The following is a 16,923-nucleotide window of genomic DNA, read 5'->3' as shown; positions in this document are numbered from 1 at the left end:
AAAAAATATGATCTTTAAAGAAAATAAGAAAAATGTACACATCATCCTGTTCAAAAGTTTACACCCTTTGGCTCTTAACGCATCGTGTTGCCTTCTTGAGCATCAGTAAATGTTTTCACCTTACATATTAGCTATGTATGAGTTCCCCAATTGTCCTCCATGTGAAAGGATGGATCTCAAATTCATACAGTCACTGTTGGAAAGGGTTCGAATATGCAGAAAATGTTGGAAAACCAAAAAATGTGCAGTAGCTGGAGGATTTTTCTGAAGAACAGCAGGCAGTTGAGCTCCTCAGGACCAACAAGGGACTCATGAACAACTATCACAACACAGAAAAATCCAGGAAACGACACACAGTATTAAGATTCAAGGGTATGTAAACTTTTGAATGGGGTCATTTTTATAAATTAAGTTCTGTTTCATTCCTCCTGACCGCCAGAGGCAGTGCTTAAGCACTAGTGGATTATCGCTGCGCCAGCTAGACAGGTCGAGATAATATACCAAAATATGGAGGCAGACATGGTGACATAGGCGGAGCCTCGAAGACATGAGCCTCTTTTGCTTTCTCGCATGACTTAGATAGGTCGTTCTTCAGTGATGCAGCTTACCGGAGCAGCGAATTATCGTCCTCTCAAGCTGTGACAGCTCGCTTCTAAGGATCTTGGATTGGATTTCTTCAACATTGGTGAGCTGTTTTTTTGACCTGTTATATTCGGCAACACTTATGCTTCTCGGTTCTATCCGGTGGCTAGTGTTTTGTTACCAAGCTAACAATATATCAGCGGTTCCCGCTGATTTGAATGCTAGTGCTGCTACATTAATGCGTTGACGATTCTCCTCTGCAATTGTTACTGAGCACTCAGAGCTTTTCTTTTTTTTTTTGCGCTGATACGTTTATGGTCCTCCGTTTATGGTATCACGTGTATAGGATTTTGTGGAACACTCTGCTTCTCGGTGCTATTCGGTTGCTATCGTTCCCTTTTCACGCCGATAAGCTGAAGGCTCCTCATTGATTGGATAATGTTTTGGAGGTTTTGCAAACACTTGTGCCTCTTGGTGATGTCTGGTGGCTAGTGTTTTTCTATTGTAAGCTGACAATACCCGTTTATTTTTGAAGTGACCATGGCGCAGAGGTCTATTGCTATTGGGTTTCCCTTAACATGTAAACTGTGCCCTAGCACTCTCCTTCCTGACGACGGCCATGACATGTGCCCTTCCTGTTTGGGGATTCAGCATTTAAAGGAAGCCCTTACGGATCCGTGCTTGTATTGAAGTCTTTTACCCATGTCTGAGAGACTAACTACTTCATCTCGCAGAATTGGATCCAAAATCTGCAGTAGGGCTTGGAGATGCAGACTTACAATCTACCACTCGTACTCGGAAGCGTGGTGTATCTGCGGCCGCTGGGCCTCCCCATTCAAAAAAAAGAAGAAAGCATCTTCACGTAAAGATCATATGGAATAAACTTCACTTTCTAAAACTGTGACGGTTGTTTCATCGGAGATGTCAGAGTTGAAACGCCTCCTTCAGACACTTCAACCGGTGGTTCCTATCTCACCTGCAACTGTTTCACAGGAGGATTAGGAGAGATCAAGCAGGAGAATGGAGGAAGAGCCCCTTAGCTCCTCTTCTCCTTCGCGTCATACCGAATTTGATGTGCTTCTGAATCTTTTTTCCAGGATCACCTGAACGTCGGTGTACAATCTTTCCCTCAAGAGACCCAGACTTGTCAAAAGCTGGGGGCTCTAGTGAGGATTCAGTCCATTCGGGCTTAAACCCATCTTCAGCGGACGACACCTTATCTGTGCTTCGGATGGCAGTTGCCCATTTAGGATTGGACAGCTCGCCTACACAACCAGCTCAGTCTAATGTTTTCTTTAGGCAGGCATCAGCTGGATCTTCCTTTTTTATGCCACCGTGTAAGGATTTCATGGCGGAATTTTGTAATGCTTTGACGGGAGCCGAGGTACCCAAAAGGCGATAAAGGACTGCTCGTACACTGGTGTCAATGGCAGATGCAGACACTATTGGTGCGGGCCGTGCTCCAGAAATTGAGCAGCCTGTTGCTGCCCTGGTAGTTTCACCGGACGAGGCACTACGAGGCAATGTGCGTTGTCCCAGCGTTCAATGCAGTCGCACAGACTCATTGCTGAAAAAGGCATACGAGTCTACTGCATATATAACCCGCGCTGAGAACACATTGTGCCAATTGCTTCTCGCCACTACCAGTACACTTGAATCGGCGAATGTTGACCCCTCAGTTTCTCAATTCCTCCAAACTGCCCTTTTGACCATGGACCATATTACACGTGAACTGGGTACCCTTCTGGCCACACTTCTGGCAGCCCGTCGCCAGGTGTGGATTGCACAGGCTAAGCTGCCTGAGGATTGCAAGAAGACTTTAAGAGATCTTCCAATCGTTCCTGGACACCTCTTTGGGCCTAATGTCTCTGAACTTTTGAACAAAAGAGTGAAGTTGTCCGAGACGACTCGTCAGTTGACCCAGACTCACCGAGGTCTGGTTTTCAAGTTGCCGCCCACTCAGGTTCGTCATCGCATGACAATGCCAGAGCAATGATTTCGTCAGCGCTCTACCCCACAGTCTCCGGGTCCATAGAGACCTCGTGTTGCTGAGGACACGCAAGGTTTTTGACCACATCAGCGGCAAGTGCCAGGGGACCCACCTCAGCATCCCCCATTGCTGATAAAGGCCGCACACACAAGGCATGATCTGTTTGGGCCGGTATTCCATCGTTTTTCAAGTTTACACCTGCAGTACTGGAGGCAGACAACAGTAGATCCTTGGGTTTGGACTACTTTGAGCAAGGGTTATACCCTGCAGTTTCGATGCCGGCCACCAAAGTTCTCAAGGATTATTCCCACAGTAATAGGGGATGCAGTTCGTTCAATAGCTCTCTCTCAGGAAATTTGTTCTCTGTTGGAGAAGGGAACAATAGAAAAAGTTCACCCCCTTGTTCAAAGGGACAGGTTTTATTCAACTTACTTCCTGGTTCCCAAAAAGGACGGTGGTTTTCGTCCAATTCTAGACTTGAGGCACTTGAACATTTTTCTGAAAACTCTCCCTTTTCGGATGTTACGTGCAGCCAACGTTCTTTGTGCTGTCATGAAGGGAGACTGGTTTACGAGCATCGATTTGAAAGATGCTTATTTTTACATTCTGATTGCTCCCCATCATCAAAAGTTTCTTTGTTTCAGTGTTCACAAGGTGCATGACGGCAGCTTTATATCCTCTATGGTCCAGACGGATACGAATCCTGCCCTACTTGGACAACTGGATGCTGTGTGCCCCCTCAAGACAGCAAGCTGTCCACGACACCAGTCTGCTCTTGGAGCACATGCAGAATCTGGGTCTTTCTGTAAACATGGCAAAGAGTTGCCTGGTTCCAATGCAAACAATCACTTACATTGGAATGCTTCTGGAGTCTCGTGCAATCACAGAGAGTTTTTGATGTCAGGAGTACCACTAGGGGTCATTCCCTTTCGCCAAGAAGTGGTCACGACCGATGCTTCTCTCCTCGGCTGGGGAGCGACGTGGAATCACAGGGGTGTCTGTGGCCAATGGTCTACAGTTCGGTCCAGGGATCCCATCAATCTCCTGGAGCTACATACAGTGTTCCTTGCCCTGCAGTGTTTTCTACCGGTTCTGGCTGGTCGCCATGTGCTCATCTGATCAGACAACACCTCGACGGTGTTTTATCTGAATCATCAAGGTGGCACAAAGTCACTCGGGTCTCTGCATCTCACTTGCAAGGTCCTCACGTGGTCTCTTCCTCGTCTAGCATCGCTAAGGGCAGTTCACCTCTCGGGGTCAAGCAACCAAGTAGCGGACGCTCTGTCCAGGAATCTTCTGCATCTCGGGGAATGGAGGCTTCACCCGGATGTGGTGCAGAGGATATGGCAACAATTCGGGAGAGCAGAAATAGACCTCTTTGCGACAGAGGCAACCACTCACTGTCACTTGTGGTTTGCGAGAACTGAGACATCCAGTCCGTTGGGGCAGGACGCTCTGTCGCCCAAATGGCCAGACTGCCTTCTTTATGCGTTCCCTCCTCTTCCGCTGTTGTGGGAAACTTTGCACAGGATAGCACAGTGCAGTCACAGAGTATTATTTGTCGCACCTCGGTGGCCAGCCAGGCCTTGGTTTCCCATGCTTTTGAGTCTTTTGGAGGGCAGGCCGTGGCAACTTCCGCCTCTGACAAATATGTTGTCACAGATGGACGGTGCTGTCTGGCACTTGATTTTCTTTGTTCGCCACCTTTTGAGCCTTTACAGGCAGCTGACCTTAGATGAACGTCTTTGAAGGCTGTTTTTTTGTTGGCCCTAGCTTCGGCAAAGCGTGTTAGTGAGCTGCATGCCTTGTCCGTTAGTGAGTTATGCATGCGTTGGCTGCCAGAAGATTCTGGGGTTGTACTTCGACCAAACCCATCTTTTCTCCCCAAAATTCTGCTTCCTCAGTTTATAAACCAGTCAATCAGTTTGGCTGCTTTTCAGTCTGGATCCCAATTTGACCAGTTAAGGGATCACCTTTTGTGTCCTGTGCGAGCCTTGAGGTGTTATGTGGCTGCTACCACTCATCTTAGAAAAACAGATCAGCTTTTTGTGTGTTATGGTGCTGCTCGGAGGAGTACTGCTGTATCAAAGCAGAGATTGTCAAATTGGGTGGTGGAAGTAATCACAACGGCATATAAGAAGGCTCAAAAGCCTCTACAAGGGGGTGTTTCTTGTCATTCCACTAGGTCTGTGTCGACATCCTGGGCTGCTTTTAGAGGGGTTTCTATGGCAGATATCTGTGCGGCTGCTACCTGGGCTTCTCCCTGTACCTTTGCCCGGTTTTACAAGCTCAACATTGCTACCCTGCATACTGTCAGTTCAGCGGTTCTTCGGGAGCAGTCTTGAATTATTCGGGTGAGTGCCATTCCTCATGACTGTGTTGGTACGAGTCATCCACTAATGCTTAAGCATCGCCTCTGGAGGTCAGGAGGAATGAAACAGAATGCTAGTTACGTATGTAACTGTGGTTCTGTGAATTCCGGATGACCGCCAGAGTTCTTTGTCATTCGGAATGCATGAAAATACGCGAGAAAGGCGTGTCGAGGCCGAATACTGAGCCGCAATGGTTCATGTCTTCGAGGCTCTGCCTAATGTCACCATGTGACCATTTTGGTATATTATCTCGACCTGTGTAGCTGGCGCAGCGATAATCCACTAGTGCTTAAGCACCGCATCTGGCGGTCATCTGGAATTCACAGAACCACAGTTACATACGTAACTAGCATTATTATTTTGTCTTGTGGAGAATATTTAAACATCTGTTATGTGAAATAGCTTAGTCAGAACAGTATTAAATAAACAATAACATGCAATTTTAAAATGATTAGCATTTTGCATATTCTGGGGTATGTAAATTTATGAGCACAACTGTATACATTTAAGGTTGTATGGATATACTGGCTATTCTTCTATATTTTCTTATATACACTCCTGCATTACTCTGCAATTTGTGGAAATGATTTTTTGGTAATTGCAGTATATCACATAGATGCTGTCCATAGAGCTTAAGTTGTATCTGAAAGTATTAAAAAACAAACATAAAAGTGCATTTCACAAACCCATTTTAGATTCCTCAGCATCAATAATTCTCTTCACTGACTCTTGCATCAGCAAAACCTGAAAACCAAAGAAACGATAACACAAGAAAACATATCTGCGTTGATAAATGGCTGTTTGTGTTGGCAAGAGGGAGATAGTCGTTGTTGTCTATGTATTTATTTTACTCACAGCAGCTTCAGCCTCTTGCTTCCTGCGAGCAATTTCTGAAGCAGAATCCTCCTTCTGTTTCTCCAACTCCCTGTAAACAACCAAACAGTCAAGGCCCTTCATCATCAGAGAAACTGAGGTAATGTAAAGACAGGGGTTTCAGGAAAATGGGCGGTTTCAGAGCAGTAATTATGGATAATAACTCACTGTTCCTTATGGGCTCGTACATAAGGCATAATAATAAGCTTCTGGACAGCTAAGTAGATGGCCAGCGGACCCACAGTGGCATAAAACACAGCGCTGGGTAAAATCTGGTCGGTCAGGTGAATAGGGAAGAGGTAGGTTTGACTGGCTCTGTTCAACCTGTAGACAGAAGAAAATGACTGTCATAAATAGACCACCCACGAGCAACCGTAGTTGGTTAGTTTGCTGTTCTGCTGAGCTGTATTTATTGCGGTTAAGCTCAGGTCAGCGCTAACCTGATTTTGAGGGAGACTCCTTGGGGCACACCAATGCTGACGGTTGCAGCCAGAACACTGTGGCGACTGATCTTGCGCTCTGCACCGTATTCAACCACGGTGCCAAAGAACCCAGTCCTGTTGAATAAAAAGACAATGAGTTGTCAGAGTAGATGTTTTTACTGAAACTAGGGCTGGGCAATACATTGAATATTTACCTACACGGAATATATTAACTTAATATAAATTTTACAATGATTTGTAATTTTCAGTTCCAAAGTACATGTCTCTGTGTGTGTGTAAATGCATTAAAATAATCAAAAGTGACATTTTTATAATGTTACAAAACATATTTTCAAATAAATGCTGTTTTTGTTTTACATTCTATTCAACAAGAATCCTGAAAAAAGTACCATAGTTTCCACAAAAATATTAAGCAGCAGAGTTTTTTAAAAATATGAATAAGAAATATTTCTTGAGCAGAAAATCAGTACATTAGAATTATTTCCGAAGGATCATGTGACACTGGAGAGACCGGAGTAACGATGCTAAAAATTTATTTAGGAATAAATTACATCTTAATATTTATTCAAACAGAAACCAGTTAAATTGTAATAATATTTAGCAATATTACTGTTTTTTTTTCTGGTCAAATAAATGCAGCCCTGATGAGTGTATGTTACTCAAAAAACATAAAATCTAACATTTTGAATGGTAATGTGTATAGACTGGCCATCTCTATTGTAAGCTGTAGGTAAAACACATACTTGATAGAACCTTTGACCTTAGTCTGGTCTTCATCCTGGAATTTGTACTGATAGCTCATCATTAGGTAGGAATGAGGAACACCCAGCTGAAGAACAGGAATAAGAACAGATGGATTGCATTCTTAATGAATTAACTTTGTTTTGAACTAAACAAATTACCATAATCAGTGTACCCCCGCATAGGTTTCACCTGCAGGGCCAGGGTGAAGTGGCATGTTTTGGTGTCCCTGACAATGCTGGTGGTCATGGCAGACTGGCTTCCCCAGCGCCACTGCAGGTAACCCATAGTGTTCTGGTCCAGGTGGCGAGCCATCATTGTAGTGGCACTGGGCCGCACGCCACGTGAGGAGAACTGCAATCCCCACTGGGCAGTCACAAAGCTACGTGACACAAAATTGATATGAGATTCACAGAAAAGAGAAACACAAAACAGCCTCATCACACACAGACGGACACCTACCAGCGTGCAGTTACGTTACGGAACACCTTCATCCCAAATAAAGGTCCTCTAATATCCCCTGCACCAAACTCCAGCTTAGGACACACAAACAAACAGGAACATCAGAACCATACTACCCCCCCCCAAAAAAAATAAATAAAAATTGAGGTATGTTGGAAAGAGTCTCACCTCTCCCCAGCCTCTTGCTGAGGTCACACGCCGCACACAAATGTTTATATTTCCTCCCCCGTTGCCATTATGCGTTGACAGAGATCCAGAGAGGACAGCAGTATCTGAAGTCGTTAGGGGTGCCTGGCAAACATAAACAAATAACAAAAAAAAAATATGTATATATATTGCGCCTTTTTATCTCATAATTCTGACTTTTTCTCTCGCAATGCAAGTTTACATCTCACAATTCTGACAATTTCTCTTAGAACTGCATGATACAAATTCACGATTCTGTGTTTTTCTCAGAATTGAGAAATAAACATGCAATTGCTAGTTAGTAATTTAGAATTGCAAGGTATTTGGAATTCAGATTTTTTTCACAGTTCTGACTTTTCCTGCAATTGCGAGTTTATATCTGATTTCTCTGAATTGTGGAGGCATAAACTGTGAGAAATACAAATAGAATTGCAGGTATAAACTTGACAACTACGAGTTATAGGGTCCAGTTCTAAAGAAAAGACGACTGACTTTTTGTTAAACAGAATTGTTTATATCTCACAATTGACTTTATGACATGCAATTGAGACTTTATATCATGCAATTGTGAGAAAAAATTCAGAATTGTGAAAGATAATCTCGCAGTTGTGTGTTACTATATTAGAATTGCAAGATATTTGCAGATTTTTTTGCAGTTCCGACTTCACGCATTGCAAGTTTATATCTCGCAATTCTAATTTCTCCGAATTGTGAGGTACAAACTCACAATTGTGAGAAATAAAGACATATACACTTTTTTTCTTGTAATTGCGAGTTATAAAGTCCAATTCTGAGGAAAAGAAGATTGACTTTTTGTCAAACAGAATTGTTTATCTCTCGCAATTCTGACTTTATCAATTTAGAAGTCAGAAGTGTGAGAGAAAAAGTTGCAATTATCTTTGATTTTTTTATTCAGTGGTAGAACAGGCTTCCATAAGGGAGATAGCAACATCACGTTATGCTCAATTGTACATACTGACCTCAATGGATTGGGAAATATGCATCCTGTTGATCTCAATGTGGGGAAAACCTCCTCCTGGTACATCCTCAAAGTCCTCCTCATATTGGTCAAAGAGGTCTGTTGCATCTATGCCAACACTTATTGTCCCCTGAATGAAAAATGTGCAGGGTTTTAAATGAAATTGAAGATCTTTTTAGGACCTGTACAAACAAATTTAATACTGTATGTCTGTACAGAACAAACCCAACAGTGTGCTGCAGTGACAACGTATTTTTGCAGGCTGACCCAAAAGTCAGCATCAGATTTTTTAGTTTTGTTAATCATCATAATCTTCACAAATAAACCCAAATTTGAATTTTTCGGCAGAAATAAAAAGCTAAATGAATGACATCATGGTCGCATCACCACCACTTAGCTTCCAACAACTTTCAGTCTTCATTTAAAAAACATTTTCCCTGAAAGTCTGAGTTAGAATAGTTTGTAAGAGTGTGATATTATAAACACAAGAAGGCTGTGAAAGTGAACTAGTGAGTAGATAAATTTTCCTGTTTAGTGTGATGTTCAATGTCCCTGAAAACCTCAGTAGTTCTAGCCACCTTTTGACAAGACAAAAAAAGCTTAAAAATCACAAGGCAGTTTTGGTGATGCATTTGATGTTGCAGAATAAAATGTAAAAATATCTTAAGGTTATGTCAACAGAAGTTATTTCAGGAATTTATCCAAAAATCCCATTTACAAAACGTATTGACCTGGAAGGGCTAAAACTTGTTTATAGGTTTTGGTCTACAAAACTACATAATTCCTGCAGTATTCTATGTATCCCCGGTAGATCATAAGAACACTGACATTAAACTGCTCTGAAACATACAGGGCAGACTGTCTCATGATTTCAGTTTTTCCGTCCACAAAATTAAGACCTTCCAAAAGGATTTTGTTATGCCGTTTAAGATACTAAAGATATTTTATAGCCTTGAATTTGATCAAACTGAATTGAAGACTGTTTTTAAAGACCCTGTGGTACAAATGTTCCTGATAAAATACAATGTGCCCACTGTTCGTGCAAACAGGTTTCCAAAAAATGAAAAGACCAAAAACAAATCAAGAAAGCAGTCCTCAATCACCCTCAGCAAAAAATGCAAAGATTTGACTGCAATTATCTGGCCTATAAACAAACTGGCAATATTGAATCTTTGAAATGATATCAGTTGGATCACAACAAAACTAGGATATTCAGTGAAATAAAACTTCATTTTGGGAAATAAAAACCAGTCTTGTCATTATCTCCCGCTGTCATTCTTGTCTGGAATATCCACCTTAGGGTTTGTTCTCTGCTGGAGTCTCCTCTCATCTCTCTCTCTCTGCAAACGTTCATATTCCTCCCTGATCTCTGCAGGGGTTCTCTTCCTTTCCACCACCTAAAGATATCAGGGATCAAGCAAGCGGACGAGAAATTAGCATGACATGCAACACACAGTAATACAAATATTAGTTAGAAAAAACACTGTCAATGCAGAAGATCAAACTAACCTCCCAACCTTCCACCTCTAGGCCTTTCTTCCCAAATATATCATATATGGCTCGGGATTGTGGATCACTGAGAACTAAGCAGAGGTCAAATAATCAAATAAAAAATATCTTGGTCACACTTAATTTTAAGGTCCAATTCTCGCTATTAACAAACCATTAACTATGACTTTTGCTTAAAAAAACTCCTACTTTGCTGCTTATTTATAGTGAGGTAGTTGTTAAGTTTAGGTATTGGGCAGGATTAGGGATGTAGAATATGGTCATGCAGAATATGTGCTTTATAAACACCAATAAACAGCTAATATGATAATAATAGGCATGATAATAAGCAACTAGTTAATAGTAAGAATTGATCCCTATACTAAAGTGTTACCAATAACTCTTATTACCTGGCCTACAAATAGCAATCACTAGTTGCATTTTTCACACTGCTACTGTGAACACACTACTCACAGTATTTAAACTACAAAATGGCATCGAATAGTGCACAAGTATGCAAACTGGGATGCATCTACATTTCTAAAAATAGTTTTACTAATACAACTTTAAGTCAGTATTCAGTGTTTTTATCTACCACAACACTTTTAAGTAGAAATTTAAATTAAAACTTTATCCAAAAATTAAAAACATTCAAATCTGCATGGCTTTCTTTATTTGTGGTCACCATGAAATTCCTTGTATGGAAATGCTACATAAATGTGACCCTGGACCACAAAACCAGTCTGAAGTTGCTGGGGTATATTTGTAGCGATAGCCAAAAATACATTGTATGGGTCAAAATTATTCATTTTTCTTTTATGCCAAAAATCATTAGGATTGTCACGAATCTGGTCAATGCTCTCCTGTTTTACCACCACCAGAGGTCACCCGTTCACCACATTGACTCTCACACTACACAGCACACTGGACTCCATTTCCCACTATGCATTGCACAGATCACAGCTGTCACCATTCACTCATCACACGCACCTGATGCTCATTTCACAATCACACACACTATTTAAACCATGGACTTCCTCAGCATCAGGGCCGAGTACTGTTAGCATTTATCACTCCCCAAGCGATAGCAACTTTACAGAGCCATAGCCATAGTCTTAGCCTTAGTCTTGCCTTGTTTTTCTTGCCGTGTCTGACCCTGCCCGTGTTTCCTGGATTTACCCTTAGCCTCTGCCGTTTGGACTCTGTTCGCTCCCCGTTTGGACTTATTGCTCTCGACTCTGGATTATCTCTCTGCCTTGCCCCTTTGGATATTGTTCGCTGATCGTTGACCCACGCTTGCTCCACGGATTGCTCTGTCTTGCCTCCAACCATACCTGTTTGCCGATCTCTGACCCTGCCTGTCTTGACCATGTTGTGTAATAAAGCTTTGCAAATGGATCCGCACGTCTCACGTCTCGTCAACCCCGTAACAGAATACTCGGCCACACAAGGATCCAGCGGCTTTTCAAGAGGACATTGGCCAGGTATGGACTGTGCACGACTGTTATTAACCCTCGAGCAGGGCTCGCGACCGCTCGAGAATTATATTCAGGAGTACTTGGACCTCACCTATTTTTCTGATCTGCCGGACTACGCACTTATTGACTTTTTTTGTGAAGGCATTAATCAGCCGCTCCGGTCAAGGTTAATCCGTGAGGGTCCCCGTTCATCTCTCAGTCAATTTATGGACTATGCTTTACTGTGTGTGGGCTCCTCTTTTACTGTGGGTGTCGCGGAGGAACGCGACACCTCACTCACAAAATGGCGGCAGCAACAGCACCCCTTCACGTCATGCCTGCCAAGCCAGAGTCTGCTCACGTCGTCGCTGTCAAGCCAGAGTCTCCTCACGTCGTCGCTGTCAAGCCAGAGTCTGCTCACGTCGTCGCTGTCAAGCCAGAGTCTGCTCACGTCTCCGCTGTCAAGCCAGAGTCACACCACGTCACAGTGCTCCAGCCAGAGTCTGTCACACCCAAGGATTTAAGGTCAGTCCTTCAAGTTCCCTGTCTGATATCCAGTGTGATGGACCCACCACTGATGTCAGTGCGAGTAGCTGGCATTCCCAGGGCCTCAACCCTGTCTGTTACAGAGACTGTTCCCCTGACCTCAGTACTTCTCGTTATGGCGGTTGCCATTTTGAGTGTGTGGGCTGCACACTGTGCTCCTGAGACCTCTCCTGTCCACGAGTCTACTCCAGTGCCTCCAGAGGTGGCGGCTTCCGCTGCAGAACCTCCCGAAGTGGTGGCACCTTTTCCTGAACTCACTGTCTGCCCTGTCACGGTCATGAAGGCCGCCCCTGAACTCACTGTCTGTCCTGTCACGGCCAAAGAGGCCGCCTGTGAGCTCACGCCCTGTCCTGTCACGGCCAAGGAGGCCGTCAGTGAACTCACGCCCTGTCCTGTCACGGCCAAGGAGGCCGTCTGTGAGCTCTCGCCCTGTCCTGTCACGGCTAAAGAGGCCGTCTGTGAGCTCTCGCCCTGTCCTGTCACGGCTAAAGAGGCCGTCTGTGAGCTCTCGCCCTGTCCTGTCACGGCTAAAGAGGCCGTCTGTGAGCTCTCACCCTGTCCTGTCACGGCTAAAGAGGCCGTCTGTGAGCTCTCGCCCTGTCCTGTCACGGCTAAAGAGGCCGTCTGTGAGCTCTCGCCCTGTCCTGTCACGGCTAAAGAGGCCGTCTGTGAGCTCTCGCCCTGTCCTGCCACAGCCATAGAGACCGTCCATGAACTCTCGACCTGCTCGGTCACGGCTCCTGTGACCATGGGGACTCTCTCTGTGGTGTCTGTCTCTGTTCTCCCCAGATCCCTGATCCTGTCATGGCTTCCTGACCAGTCCGCTCTGCCGTGGAGATACTCTGCCCTGTCTACGCCACACTGGTGGGCTCCGGCTCCGCCTACTCCGCCGTGGTGGTCAGTTGTCTGGCTCTGGGGGTCTCCTGCTCCGCCCAGGTGGGCTCTGGTCCCGTCCTGCCCTGCAACGAAGACTCTCCCAGTGTTGTCTGTCTCTGCTCTCTCTGTGTTGTCTGTCCTTGTTCTTCCCAGATCCCAGTCTCTGTCATGGGTTCCTGCCCTGTCTGCCTCCCTGTGGTGGTCTTCTGCTCGAGTCTGGTGGTCGTCTGCTCCGCCATGGGGGTCTTCTGCCCGGGTCTGGTGGTCGTCTGCCCCACCGTGGTGGTCTTCTGCTCGGGTCTGGTGGTCATCTGCTCCGCCGTGGTGGTCCTCTGCTCTGGTCTGGTGGTTATCTGCCCCGCCGTGGTGGTCTTCTGCTCGAGTCTGGTGGTCTTCTGCTCCGCCCTGGTGGGCTCCGGTCCCGTCTGCTCCGCCCTGGTGGGCTCCGGTCCCGTCTGCTCCGCCCTGGTGGGCTCCGGTCCCGTCTGCTCCGCCCTGGTGGGCTCCGGTCCCGTCTGCTTCGCCCTGGTGGGCTCCCGTGCTGTCTGCTCCGCCCTGGTGGGCCTCTGCTCTGTCGGTCCTGAACTGGCCTCTGGCTCCGCCCTGGTTTCCTGCTCTGCCGGTTCTGCCTCTGTCCCCGGTCTTCCCACTTCCTCAAGGACCTGGCCCTCCGTTCCCTCCCCCTGTTCCGCCTCCGCTCCACCACCCTCCTGGACTATATAGGAGCGTCTGGAAGCCGCTCATTGGGGGGGGGCTATGTCACGAATCTGGTCAATGCTCTCCTGTTTTACCACCACCAGAGGTCACCCGTTCACCACATTGACTCTCACACTACACAGCACACTGGACTCCATTTCCCACTATGCATTGCACAGATCACAGCTGTCACCATTCACTCATCACACGCACCTGATGCTCATTTCACAATCACACACACTATTTAAACCATGGACTTCCTCAGCATCAGGGCCGAGTACTGTTAGCATTTATCACTCCCCAAGCGATAGCAACTTTACAGAGCCATAGCCATAGTCTTAGCCTTAGTCTTGCCTTGTTTTTCTTGCCGTGTCTGACCCTGCCCGTGTTTCCTGGATTTACCCTTAGCCTCTGCCGTTTGGACTCTGTTCGCTCCCCGTTTGGACTTATTGCTCTCGACTCTGGATTATCTCTCTGCCTTGCCCCTTTGGATATTGTTCGCTGATCGTTGACCCACGCTTGCTCCACGGATTGCTCTGTCTTGCCTCCAACCATACCTGTTTGCCGATCTCTGACCCTGCCTGTCTTGACCATGTTGTGTAATAAAGCTTTGCAAATGGATCCGCACGTCTCACGTCTCGTCAACCCCGTAACAAGGATATTAAGTAAAGATCATGATCCATGAGATATTTTGTAAATTTCTTACCCTAAATATATCTAAACTTCATTTTTGATTAGTAATCTGCATTGCTAAGAATTTAATTTGGACAACTTTAAAGGACGATTTTCTCAATATTTAGATTTTTTTGCACCCTCAGATTCCAGATTATCAAATAGTTGTATCTCGCCCAAATATTGTCTGATCCTGACAAACCATACATCAATGGAAATCTTATTTATTCTGCTTTGATGTGTAAATCTCAACTTCGAAAAATTGACACTTAAGACTGGCTTTGTGGTCCAGGTTCACAAATGGTTTTGTAACCCTCTAAAGCCTGACAAATGAAATACAGTAATAATCCGTTTTTTTTTTTCTTTTGAAAATTGAACAGTTTAGAACTTTTAGACAAATTGTTAGGAACAAAAGGGCATATGTGTTTTATATCAGGCTTTTATAGCTCATATAGTATGATATAGTGAGAATGTCAAGCTCATACTTGAAGAAACCTTGATTTTATTCTGACCCAAGCTGAGCAAAAATATGCAATTTGGTGCAGATGTTGTTATTTATATGACCATATATATGGCCAATACAATGCCTTATTAAACTATTTAAAAACTTAGTTTTATGATAAAAGCTTTGTAGTTTTTATCAGCAGCCCCTCACTGCAGAACAAAGATCCAGGGGGCGGGGTTGGATCCGCATCTAGAGGGTGGAGATGGTAGGTTTAGGGGTGGGGACGGGTGGGTTTAGGTATATGTAAAGTGGGAGGAGTTGGATCCAGATCCAACCACACCCCCTGGATCTTGTGTTCTGCAGTGAGGACCATATCGTTTTTATTGAGGTGCATAATGTAATGCAATACAACAATGTTTGAAAAAACACAAAAAAAAAAACACTCTTCAAAAGGCTGTTGTATCATTTTTTTATACTTTTAAACAGATTTTTCAAAAAATTATGTGTGGCTAATAAAGTAAACCCAAGTTGCTTCTGTCTAATATTGTTAGTAATACTTGTTGAAAAATAACTAATGTCATTAATTTTAAGTTCAAAAATCATTAAAGATTTCAAAGCATAAACGCATACGCTATGACCTGAAGTTGGACATTTTATAATTATACTAAAAGGTTTTTTATTTACAATTTACAAAAACCATGAACTACCAATCAGACAACTGAAGAAGGCATGTAGACGACAAATTTTCAGCCTCAGAAAATCATATATGATAGACCAAGCTTTATGGTTAATTTGCCCTTTCATGTAAAATAATGTTGTCATATTAGTCCTGGGGACAGTTATAATAGTTACCCTCATATGCCTGGTGTACATAGGTGAAGATTTGCTCAGCCTGCCTCTTTAGCTCAGGGTCTCTGTGTTTGTCGGGGTGGTAAAGCATACAAAGCCGTCTGTACGATGACTTCAACTCCTCCTGAGTAGCCTGCGGTCCATAAAATAGATAAACAGTAGATGACAGATGTAAAGATTGACGGATGGATGGCATATCAAGCAGAGTATGTTGCATATCAAGCAACATAATCTCAATATTTAAATTAGTTGGTTCAGCCACACCCTGATAGTGTCAGACTTTGTTTCCCTGTGTCTTGTGTTTCCACGTGCTCCCTGTGTTTCCCCTCCTCTGGTGCACCATATTTGGTTTTCCTGTTCCTGTCCTCATTTGTCATCAATTTATTAGTCCCCAGCCCTGTGTTGTTAATTATCTAGTTTACTCCTCTGTTCATAAGCCCTGTTTCCCTGCCTCTGTGTCCGGTCTTATCATCATTCAGTGTGAATTCAATGTCTCCAGCGATTCCTGAGTTTGTTATATTAAAGTTTCAGTTTGAAAGAAGTTCCTCGTCTCCGCGTTTCCCTTCTCCAGAGTGTGTCGTGACAGATAGCAGGCTTCTGATTGTCTGTTCTGCTCAGGTAAAACTGTGCCTTGGCGCGCGTTTGTATTTAAACTCAATAGCCTACATTTCCGCAACATCCTCAGAGTTTGAGGCTCACTGGAATTATCGGTCATACATAAGTTTTATTATGGTAACTTAGGTATAATAATTAATTTATACATTCAAATGTTTTATTTAGCCTATGTTTATGGGTTAATACGGAGTACTGCTTTTCCAGCGTTAATATTTAGTGAACAGGTTCTGAGATAAGCTCTAGTCACGCGCATTTTACGCACGTAACTTACTTATAAAACATTAATAAACAACACTCAGGTGGCTGATGTAAAATCAATTTGACAGCTGAAAAATACTGCTAGAAAGTTGTCCAAGCATAAAACGTCAAATCAACGAGTACGAGCCCAATGCGAGCGGCACATAATAGCAGCTGTATGAAACCCTCTTATAGGACAGTGTCACCTGATAAGAGCTATTGCATGCCTCTCTTCATTCTGTGCAGATTTCGACAACACAGATTAATTATGCTCCTCTTAGAAACGTATCTGCTTTCTTACCTCTCTCCTGACATTGAGCAGAGAATAATAATCTTCGTTATCTACTTCCAATCCATTTTCCAAGGCAGCCGCCATGTTCGCAGTGTCCCAAATCCCATCGCATCGATTCCTAC

At 44.0% G+C, this 16,923-nt stretch overlaps 1 protein-coding gene across 1 annotated transcript in view; it reads right to left on the bottom strand.

Annotated features, from left to right (window-relative positions):
* The window catches only part of dnajc11b (DnaJ (Hsp40) homolog, subfamily C, member 11b), a 20,432-nt gene extending 3,509 nt beyond the window's left edge, over positions 1–16,923 (bottom strand). The window contains exons 1-13 of the mRNA XM_079396410.1: positions 16,811–16,923; positions 15,661–15,790; positions 10,138–10,211; positions 9,924–10,025; positions 8,630–8,758; positions 7,632–7,754; positions 7,464–7,537; positions 7,194–7,383; positions 7,004–7,089; positions 6,258–6,374; positions 5,986–6,141; positions 5,800–5,869; positions 5,631–5,688 (exon numbers count right to left, since the gene is read on the bottom strand). Of these exons, the coding sequence (XP_079252536.1) occupies positions 5,631–5,688; positions 5,800–5,869; positions 5,986–6,141; positions 6,258–6,374; positions 7,004–7,089; positions 7,194–7,383; positions 7,464–7,537; positions 7,632–7,754; positions 8,630–8,758; positions 9,924–10,025; positions 10,138–10,211; positions 15,661–15,790; positions 16,811–16,885 (1,384 nt within the window). The 5' untranslated portion in view covers positions 16,886–16,923. The remainder of the gene's footprint in view (positions 1–5,630; positions 5,689–5,799; positions 5,870–5,985; positions 6,142–6,257; positions 6,375–7,003; positions 7,090–7,193; positions 7,384–7,463; positions 7,538–7,631; positions 7,755–8,629; positions 8,759–9,923; positions 10,026–10,137; positions 10,212–15,660; positions 15,791–16,810) is intronic.

Source organism: Barbus barbus (genome assembly GCF_936440315.1).
Source record: "Barbus barbus genome assembly, chromosome: 37".
In the NCBI taxonomy this organism is placed as follows: Eukaryota; Metazoa; Chordata; class Actinopteri; order Cypriniformes; family Cyprinidae; genus Barbus; species Barbus barbus.
This window is presented reverse-complemented; position numbering and strand designations above follow the sequence as displayed.